This window comes from Eleutherodactylus coqui, chromosome 13 (assembly GCF_035609145.1).
Source record: "Eleutherodactylus coqui strain aEleCoq1 chromosome 13, aEleCoq1.hap1, whole genome shotgun sequence".
Classification (NCBI taxonomy): domain Eukaryota; kingdom Metazoa; phylum Chordata; class Amphibia; order Anura; family Eleutherodactylidae; genus Eleutherodactylus; species Eleutherodactylus coqui.
In genome coordinates this window covers 62715367-62725905 of record NC_089849.1, presented here as the reverse complement: position 1 = coordinate 62725905, position 10539 = coordinate 62715367, and the positions used below count along the sequence as shown (strand labels likewise).

At 42.4% G+C, this 10539-nt stretch overlaps 1 protein-coding gene across 1 annotated transcript; it reads right to left on the bottom strand.

Moving 5' to 3' along the window:
* Nucleotides 1-395: 395 nt before the first annotated feature.
* On the bottom strand, nucleotides 396-7285 carry LOC136587641 (amine oxidase [copper-containing] 3-like). The gene is made up of 4 exons (XM_066586348.1): nucleotides 5592-7285; nucleotides 4262-4547; nucleotides 2680-2809; nucleotides 396-1478 (listed from the first exon to the last, which is right to left on the bottom strand). Exons 1-4 carry the CDS (start codon nucleotides 7168-7170, stop codon nucleotides 1191-1193), a joined length of 2283 nt encoding a protein of 760 aa, XP_066442445.1. The 5' UTR covers nucleotides 7171-7285; the 3' UTR covers nucleotides 396-1190.
* Between the last annotated feature and the right edge of the window lie 3254 nt (nucleotides 7286-10539).

Here is a 10539-nt window from a genome sequence, read left to right as displayed (position 1 = left end):
CCTTAGGTATACCTCTTTTTAAAGGGTGGGGATGGTGGCTGTGCCATGAAAGGGGGTAATATTGTTATTCTAAACAAAACTCAGTATACGGAGATCTGTACTCCCTGCCGCAACTCACCTGTCACCGGCGCCGGCCCCCGAATCTTTAGAGACGAGTGGGGAGATACTCGGCTAAGGCACTACTCGCTCGAGTAATGTGCCTTAGAGAGTATACTCGCTCATCTCTAATCTTGTTCCCTGAGGATAGCCTGGAATCTGTCCAAGTTACTGCTGGGGGAGGTCACAGGGAAAGGGTAACTAGCAGTTACCTGAAAGTCTGTTGTCACTCATAACACCACCAATCTGTCCTCTGCTGTGAATCCTTAGGTTGTAATAAAGTATTCCACACACAGGGATAAGTTTCTGAACAAAACCAGGAATGGTCGGTAATGTGCGTTTATTTCAACTCCAAAAAAGTAACAGTAAATCAGCATAAATGACACTCTTTGACGGTGGTATGACAGGGAGGCTCTCTCGGGGGAATCCAGACAATCCACAGTCCTAGTTATCTGTGTGATCCTGCTCCCAGTAACTCTCTACCGGTCACCACTCACGCTTCAGGTGTTTTTCTGCTTTCTCTCTGTGTTCTAGTAATGACAATGGCACATCCTGGGTAAAGCGGGCCCAGGCCAAGCTGATGGGCATCTCTCAGCTTTTCTTTACCACACAGACCAGAAAGTGTCTGTGTGGCTCACTCACTTGCAGACTTCTCACTTCCAGACTCTTGCAAGACAAGCCCAGACTGACTTACTTACATACACATATATAAAATATAGTCACATAACATACAATAAGATACATTTCTCAGACATAACCCAGAAGTTAACTCATTCAGTGCTGCAGAGGTGCAATACATATCAAATGCATACTACATATGCTACACTGACAATACAATTAATACGAGATAAACATTTAACATTATGGAGGGGCCCCGCTAACTACACCTCCTCCACCAGTAAATGGCTGGCTTTTATTGAAAGCTGATTAACAAGGATCTAGCAATCTGGGATTTCCATGTAATCAGGAATAGAATGCCAAAAAAAATTATAATATTACTGAATTGACATTATTAACACTTTTATCTGGTCTCATAAATTTAGAGATTACCCTCAAAAATTAAAACTCATTATAGCTCTGACATGTCAAGTTTGCTAGACTTTAATATATTCATTATCAAACCCATTGTAGGTGAAAGGAGGTGGTTTAGGAGCACATGAAGCAGTTCGAGATAAACAGGCTAGAGGATTGACACTACATGAAGTGAGATCTTCATCTGCCTGGAAATACACAGCGTCTTCTGAAAAGATTGAAGGGTCCTCATTGAAGAAGTTGTAAGGTCTGAGGTAGAAGCCAACTCCATTTCCAGCTGTCACTGTGTTGGGAATGTCCTCCGCATGAGGAATGTGCAAGAAACCAGTTGTTATCCAAGCCACCAAATCCTATAAATAAAACAGATGTTATTGAACTTAATACTAGAGATGAGCGCGCACCCAAATGCTCGAGTCCGCGTTATTCAAGTCGAGCTTTTCGTAAAATTCGAGAGCTCTACTCAAGTAATGAACCCCATTGACTACAATGGGAGACTCGAGCACTTTTGTATGTGGGACGCCGGGTGCCGACCTTTTTTTTTTCCCTAGGCCAGCCAGCCAGCGAAAAAAATTGCCAATGACGTAGGGAGGGGCCAAAACAGGCACGTCACAGCGGGAAGGAGCCAAAAACTGGGGCAGGGTCGAACGCGGCTTGCTCATTCGAGTAACGAGTACCATCGAGTATGTTAATGCTCAAACAAGCATCAAGCTCGTCAGAGTATGTTCGCTCAACTCTACTTAATACCAATGGCCAAGTGTTGACTTTCTTAGTGACATGTAAAACGGACTTTGTATAACTAAATAGCATCTACTATGAAGTTTAGAGGTTGTAAAAATAATCAAAAACATCTCAAGTGTATACAATTATTAGATATTATATCTATATGGAGAAGACAGGCCTTATGGGCCCCCCTAAGGCTCCTGGGCTCAGATGCAACCGCATCCCCTGCATCCCCTATAGTTACACCTCATATGTGATCTCCAGTTCTCATAAGACGTTTTCCATGCGCTCTCCATACTCTGAAATTCACTTCCCCAAATAATCAAACTCTCTTCCACCTTCAAAACCAACCTGAACACCCACCTCTCAGAAAAGCCTATAGTAACCCAGCTACCACCGCACCACCATATGAGCAGCGTCTACCCTCACTTGCTGTCACCTTCTGCTTTTCTTAAAAATGGTAAGCCCTTAAGGGTAGAGTCTTCTCTCCCTCTGTACCAGTCTGTCAGTCATGTAGTCATGCTTACTATTGCTTTACTTATCTAATGAAATCTCATTCCTATGTAAAGCGCCCTGAAGTGAATGACACTTATAAAAGAAATAATGATAATGTTCACAATTTGAGTTATGTGAGGTATGAGGACCAATGGGATGCAGTCTGATCAGGATAAAAAAGTGTCATTCCTATTTCTTTCAAAATACATTGTGGTTTTTGCCTGATCAAGTTGATGAGCTAAACATCCATACTGCTTTCTAAAATCAGCCTGCAGAAGACCAATCATAAGGTGACCAAGGATCACTGACGAGGCTACGGGTTCTCCCAAAACTCACCTCATCTTTAATATTTTCATTGTCAATAAACTTAGAGAATTGAACTGTTGGTGTCCACGGGTCATTCTGGTTATAAATGCTGCTGCTTGTCTGTTCTTCTTCCTTGTGTTTGGTCACAGCCAGCTTATATCTGGAAGGTACAAGAAAATATATTGTAATGGTGCAAACCTAAGTCAATCACTTTCACAGTTAACCCTAACAGGGACTTGGCTATATGGGGAGCATCTGGACTCCGGTGCCCGAGGGGGCCAAGAGTCTCTCTGCCACAAAAGAAAACACTAACGTTATAAATGGTGCAGGGTAGTTACTGATGGAGCAAGTTTTAGCTTGTGATAGCATGGTGTGGAAAGTTTTCTTATCTTAACCCATTAAAAAGCTATTGTTCTCTTTTCTTAACACAACAAAACTGATGCTGGCATGGATGTGTGATTTCTGCTGCTTGAGCTGGAGACCTCAGGCTTGAATCCATGATGTCTACTGCTTGAGCTGGAGACCTCAGACGTGAATGCACAATGACTGCTGCTTGAGCTTGAGACCTCAGGCGCGAATGCATGATGTCTGCTGCTTCAGCTGGAGACCTCAGGCATGAATGCATGATGTCTACTGTTTGAGCTGGAGACCTCAGACGTGAATGCACAATGACTGCTGCTTGAGCTGGAGACCTCAGGCATGAATGCATGATGTCTGCTGCTTGAGCTGGAGACCTCAGGCGTGAATGCATGATGTCTACTGTTTGAGCTGGAGACTACAGGCATGAATGCATGATGTCTACTGCTTGAGCTGGAGACCTCAGGCATGAATGCATGATGTCTACTGCTTGAGCTGGAGACGTCAGGCATGAATGCATGATGTCTACTGCTTGAGCTGGAGACCTCAGGCATGAATGCATGATGTCTACTGCTTGAGCTAGAGACCGCAAGTGTGAATGCATGATGTCTACTGCTTGAGCCGGAGACCTCAGGCATGAATCTATGATGTCCGCTGCTTGAGCCGGAGACCTCAGGCGTTTATGCATGATGACTGCTGCTTGAGCTGGAGAACTCAGATGTAACTGTATGATGTCTACTGCTTAAGCTGGAAACCTCAATTATTCACATGAGGAGTGTGCGTTTAAGTATGGAGGGTGAGAGAGAGAGCTTGGACGACTTTGCCTATGGAACTGTCATTCTGAGAGTCTCATTGTGATATTTATATCTCACGGGAAACCAAGAAAATCACATTTTTCACAACTGAAGGCACAGAGGACAAATAATGAAAATAGACAACAATTCACTGACTGTACTCTAATGTACTAATGTACCTCCATTGAATTGGACACGGCTTCAGTGTCTAAAAATGACAAATATAGCATTTTACACGTACCTCATAACACAGTTCCTATGGTTAGGCAGACAGGACTCACATTAAAAATAATAATGCATTCTGCAGGATTTGTAGTTCTCTGCTTTCTACTATCTCTACTTGTTAGAAATGTCCAGTAACCCCTTAAGTGGGAGGGGCCTGGACGGCGCCTGCTAGGATAGTATAAGACATCCCTCGAAAATGCTAGAAGCTGTAAGACATTACAAGACATAGCACTTACTTAGCCCAGTTCATGGAGTTGTGGATAGTACTCTTCTCGGGAAGATAATCTCCTGCAAAGGTGACCATCTGGATCCTATAGGAACGCTCATGATTCCACTTATTCTTCTGTTTGCTGGCAAACTGCATATAACGAGGCATGGGGTCATGTTGCTGAAATGCTGCTTGGTTCTCTGACTCCAGAACTTTTTTGGTGAGCTTAGTTTGCTCCAATTTCCAATCTGGATTCCAGGGAGTGCTCAGATCTTCAAACTCCATGTCAAGAGCAACCAGAGAATTATTTATTCCTGCAACCAAATATTTACCTCGGGTTAATAAGATATCACACACTATCATAAATGATAAATTATAGAAAGTACATCTAAGAAATGTAACTTTCCTTCTGAACCATCATTGCCCTCACACACATATCACGTTTCTTAGACTTTAAGGGTTTGTCCCACTTCTAACTGTTTTGCTGCAGGAAGTAGACAGCTTCATACATTATGTAGTGTCCTGGGTTGGTACTGTAGGCTGAGTCCCATTGAAGTAAATAGGACTCAACCTGCAGTACCAACCTAGCCACTGCACAATGTAATAATAATAATCTTTATTTATATAGCGCCAACATATTCCTCAGCGCTTACAAGACATGGGGAACAGAGACAAAACCATGGTTACATGTAGTAATCAGTTGATGGAAACAGTAGGGGTGAGGGTCCTGCTCCAACGAGCTTACATACTACAAATAGTAGGGTGATACAGAAGGTAAAGAGGCTGGTAAACTGGACTAGTATTGACGAAACTGAACCAATCGAACCCTGTTCCAGGTAGAACTTTGCTAAAAGTTTGGTTGAGGTTTATGCCAAACTGAATTTTTAGCAAAGTTTGACCCAAAACAGGGATCTACTGATTGGGTTTGCTCAACACTGTTACTGATGATGAGCATTTTATGTACATCTAATCCTATGTATGACACAGTAACAGAATGCATCTCTTCATATCCTTAAATGCTGGTTTGCTCTACATCCATGTACTATGCATAAGAAATCATCCAGTATCAGTACTCTCAATATTGACTGTGAACCTAGCTCAGTTTATGAGGTTCTCAACTTCCCAGGTATGAATTATGGCTTGAATCATACTAGTTCTTCAGATCCAACAATGATACCATCTAACTAGTTACTGCAATTTAACACTGATGTTGCAAACACTGCAGTAAATGAATTCTACTTTATGTTTAAGATTAGTTGCTGTGTTTTTGACCACTACAAAGTGCTGTGAAATATCTACTGACTGTATAAAGATGAAGAATTAAGAGGTTAAGTTGATTATTATAGAGGTGTACTTACCACCAACATCCAGGTCCACCTTATAGTTTATAAAATGTGAATGGATGGTCCCCAGAGTATGAGGCCCCACTCTATGTCCATGCTGTAGCCCTCCATCCATGAAGAAAGATGTACTTATATATCCAGTTGCATGAACCTTCGACTCAATAGCCCCATTTTGATAAAACATGAAGTCAAACACATAATCATAGTTTCCAATGGCGGCAATTGTTCTTATGATCAAAACAGTGTTGGCTAGACCACCGTAGTAAGAAGAACCAAGACTTGAGAAGTGTCGTCTCAAAGGAATGCCAGAATTGAGTTCAAAGATGCAAATGGATCCCTTATTTAGGACTGAGCTGTCTGAGTCAAGCAAGTAATGGGTATCTACGAATGTAGCAAAATAGGGACAGTCAATTCCACGAACCAACTGGAAACTAAAACGACCAATGCCAAAGTGTCCATCCATGTACCTTGTTGACATTCCAGAAGGTGCATTGGATCCATACACAGTTATAGTTTCTTGGATGCTAAGCTCATAAACTACCCTTTCTCCCTTGAACTTGATGTCATACAACCTCAGTCCTCTGTTCACATTAACCCCAAATGCAAAGCTCCAATGTTGGAACAACACCTGGTTGCTTCTGACGCTGTATCGAGCTCCTTGAGGTTCATATTGCATAGGGATATCAGAAACTGAACTTTTTGGAGGCTTTAGAGAAGCAATGTCCTGAAGATGTGACTTTTGCATCTTAACTACTTTCAATTGTCCCTTTTTATATTTCTCCTGCAGTTCAGACAGGCTTTCAAAGTACTCACCATTGTAAAATACCTTTTCTACAGTCCACTTGTTATAGTTTAGGTCCTCATGGTTCATCAGAAGTTCTAACCCAGTTGGATGCAAGAAAAATCCACTGCCCTGAACATTAAAGAAGAGACCAAACCACGTCTTTCTATGTCCAGATGCAAAGCCTCTTGGAGCATTTGTCACAGCAGCAAAATATTCACTGTCCGACTCATTATAGCCCAATACTTCCTTAAGGAAACTTTTTGCCTTGGGGAACTCTTTGAGATGAAAGTGCTTTCGTATCTGATGGTACTCACTGTCAATGACTGGTCTACGATGATAAGGCAGTTTGCCTTTATATTTCTGAAAGGTAACATCCTTCTTGTATGTAGGATTTGGTAGAGGTCCCACAACATACTCTTTAATTTCGGGTTCAGAATGACTTCCAAAATATACAACAGCCATTGCTTCTCTCCGGGGCTTGGGTCCTCCTTTATCCAGGTACAATAAGGCATCTTGTTTGCGGGGAGGCAATAGTTCCACAGAATATATGCAGTTAGAAGAAGGGTCAGCTGTGGAGATGTTCACCAGGTTCTCATTGATACTGTTCTTAAGGTAGTCCACCACTTGGGCAAGTTCGTCTGGTGTTAGGTCTGCAAACACCAAGCTCTGGTCATCGTGCTTCAAGTCAGATGTTTTCTGCTTTCCAGAATTACAAGATTTTGTTTTGGATCCAAACAAATGTACAGAATCCAAAGCTAAAATAGTGGTAGCAGCCAGGATAAGAAGTGCAGTGACTACTTTAACATTCATGTTTGCGTTGCATTAAAGCATCAGGTCCTCCAGTGTAAGGATTTGATCTCAGTCCCTTGGCTCAGAAGAAATTTCTTCCACTCATTACTGGCTATTTAACTTTTTGGATACTAGAAAGAACCTGCAAAAATGGGAGGAGGCAAGGAACTAGATGCTGAAGAAAAAATTACACGATTTATTGTTTGCCTACTTAACATGCAGCCACCAGATAGCCTCTAATATATCTAGTTCTGCAAGTACATATACAATAACTCCCATGTAGAACATGCTGCAACATGAAGCTGTAAGATACCATTTTTAAAAGAGTAGTAAAGATTTACTAAGATAGTTTTAATGAATGAAGAAAATAAATACAAGTAATGTACTCACTCCCAATTCACACAAGGGCATTTTTTTAAGAAACACAGCCCATTATTTTTTCTTAGCCTATATACACGGATCAGCCTTGGTGCAGCAAAAACAGCTGTGACCCATCAAGCCATTAACTTTGCAAAACATCTTAAGACCATGACATTACCAGCAGATCCTTTAAAACGATGTGACAGGTTTATAACGTTCTTCCCTATCCACAGGTCAGGGAATTCCTTTATGATCCGTGGGGGTTTATTGGGACCTCCGCCAATCTCAAAAAGGGGGTCTGAAAGGTCCCAGCATGCATGAAGTGGCAGTCATTGCAATTCTCTACTCGCGGCCGGCAAGTCACAGCATGCTGCAAATTGCCGCGATTCTTCGTGGTCAGCCTATCTGTCAGATTAGTCACTGCAACACCCGTGGACAAGGGGCCTTACTCTTGTCTCTTTACAAACACATATATAAAACATAATGTAACACACACAAAATGATACAATTCTCAAACAGGAGAGAACATACCGGACATTACCCTCTGAGTCCTGCAGCCACGCAATACACATAATTCAAATGCATTCCACAAACAAGATACTAACAAGACAATGACACGGGACAGACATAGAACATTATGGAGGGGCCCTACTAACTCTGGGCCACTACAATTGTATTTACTTGTATTACATATTTCAACTAAAAAATTTAACATACACTTTTTTTTAGATGTTCAGAGTCAAAGTTTATACCAGGTAACCTTGAAATAAAGAATGCAATTTTTTATTTACTTTTTCTTTTTCGTTCAAAAATATTTTATTATTGCAAAGGTGATAAACATAAGTGACAATAATATATAGCCGTACAGCTTTGACAAATAAAGTATCAGAAAATGAGATTTAACAGCATATATCTTCTGCCTATGGACCTTGAAAGACATTCAAGGCATACAGACCTGTCAGACATTTTCAAATAAATCAACATAATGAGAACACCTAAAATACAACTGTTTAACTAAGGGTAGAGGAAGGGTAAGGTGAGGAGGGATGTTTGGGCCTCAAAGGAGGTTAGAATAGGTGAACCAACCCTGCTGAGTAGGTATGTGAAAAGCCTAGACTTCCATTGGTAATTCCCCAGAAGAATCCAAGGGGTCCCGGAGTAGCTGTTATTACACCAGACCCCAAAGACAGCCACTGTTCCAATCTGGAAGACTACCTAAATTCCAGCCAGGGGTGCTACACCACATAAAATGCATTAAGATCCAAGTCCCCATCAGCTCTCATCTCTTCATAATGCACCAGGGTGTTGATTGCCTGGAATACACCGTCCCTCTGTGTGTTAAAGTGATAGCTTTGTGCTATTGCTTCCAGAGAAGGTGTCTACCCAACTCCCTCTCCCATGTTCCAACATATTCTGGGACACTGTCACCCACCTCCCGAGACAGCAGCATCTTATATAAACACAATATTGGATGTTTAGGGGTATCATTGAAAGTGTATATTACCTCACAGGGCATAGGATGTTTGATTAAACCTACATTGGGTTTCAGAGAGTCCAAGCTCCCCTGCAACTGCAAGTAGCTCAACCAGGCTTCCGGCGGGATCCGAGTCCCTCAAAGAACTCCACTAGAGGCCTCAACCCAACAGGGTTGAAAACATCCCTCAGACGTGGAATGGGTTCCAAATGCATAGACAAATGATGTGTACTATGTTGGAAGGCCCTGAACTTGGGGTTAGCCAGTAAAGGGGTAAGAGGTCCAGGAATAGAGGCCAACAAACTTTTCATAGCAAAGCAGGTCCAGGCGGATATTAATTGTGAGAGTAGAGGAGATAGATTAAGGGACTCACTAATACAACCCTCTGGAATCCAAGCCCCTTCCACCCCCCCCTTTGGTCTAACCTGGGCTCAGTGACATATTCTATTTCAACCCAAAGCTTGCACGCTTGGTGTTTGAGCAAGTTCCATATGCAGTTTGCAATGTTAGCTTTATAATATCGGCACAAATCAGGAAGACTGAGTCCCCCCGAATCCTTGACCCGAGTGAGGATATTGTATTTTAATCTGGGCCTGGGACCCCTCCAAACAAAATTAGTTATTAGGGCATGAATGCGAAGCAAGTATATCCTGGTAAATCTAATTGGTAGGGCTTGGCATAAGTAGAGAAATTTGGGGAGGGAGTCCATTTTAACAGAGTTCACGCCAAGACAAAAAGAGATGGTTCCATTTTTTCAAATCTTTTTCGAGACTGAATAGGAAAGGTTTGAAGTTGAGTGACTACGCTTGGGCAGGATCAGCTGGGAGTTGAATCCCTAGTAGAGATGAGCGAGCATACTCGCTGAGGACAATTGCTTGATCGAGCATTGTCCTTAGCGAGTAACTCCCCGCTCGGCAGAGAAGGTTCGGGTGTCGGCGCGGGTGACAGGTGAGTTGCGGCAGTGAGCAGGAGGGAGCAGGGGGAGAGAGGGAGAGAGAGATCTCCCCTTTGTTCCTCCTCGCTCTCCCCCGCCGCCAGCAGCCGAATCTTTGCTCCCGAGCGGGCAGGTACTCGCTAAGGGCAATGCTCGATCGAGTAATTGCCCTTAGCGAGTATGCTCGCTCATCTCTAATCCCTAGATATGTAATAGAGGTGCCTTGCCACTGAAATGGAAATTGATTCTGTAGGAGAGACGTCTCGGTCCGTGGCAAGGTAATGTTCATTTTTTTTTTGTAGATTAATCTTAAAATTGCTCACCTCGTCAAACTTATTAAACTACTGTAGAAGGACAGGTATGCCTATGTTAGGGCACGATAAGTACAGGAGTAAATCGTCAGCGAAAAGAGACAATTTATGATTGGTTTGGCCCACTGAAACTCCCCTGATAGAATTGTTTTGTCTGATAGCATTAGCCAGACACTCCATAGTTGGAACATATAGGAGAGGAGACAATGGGCAACCATGTCTAGTTCCATTATGAATACTAAAAGATTCAGATGAAGACCCATTGACTTGCACCCTGGCGTAGGGATCAGCATATAAGTCCATTATCCAAG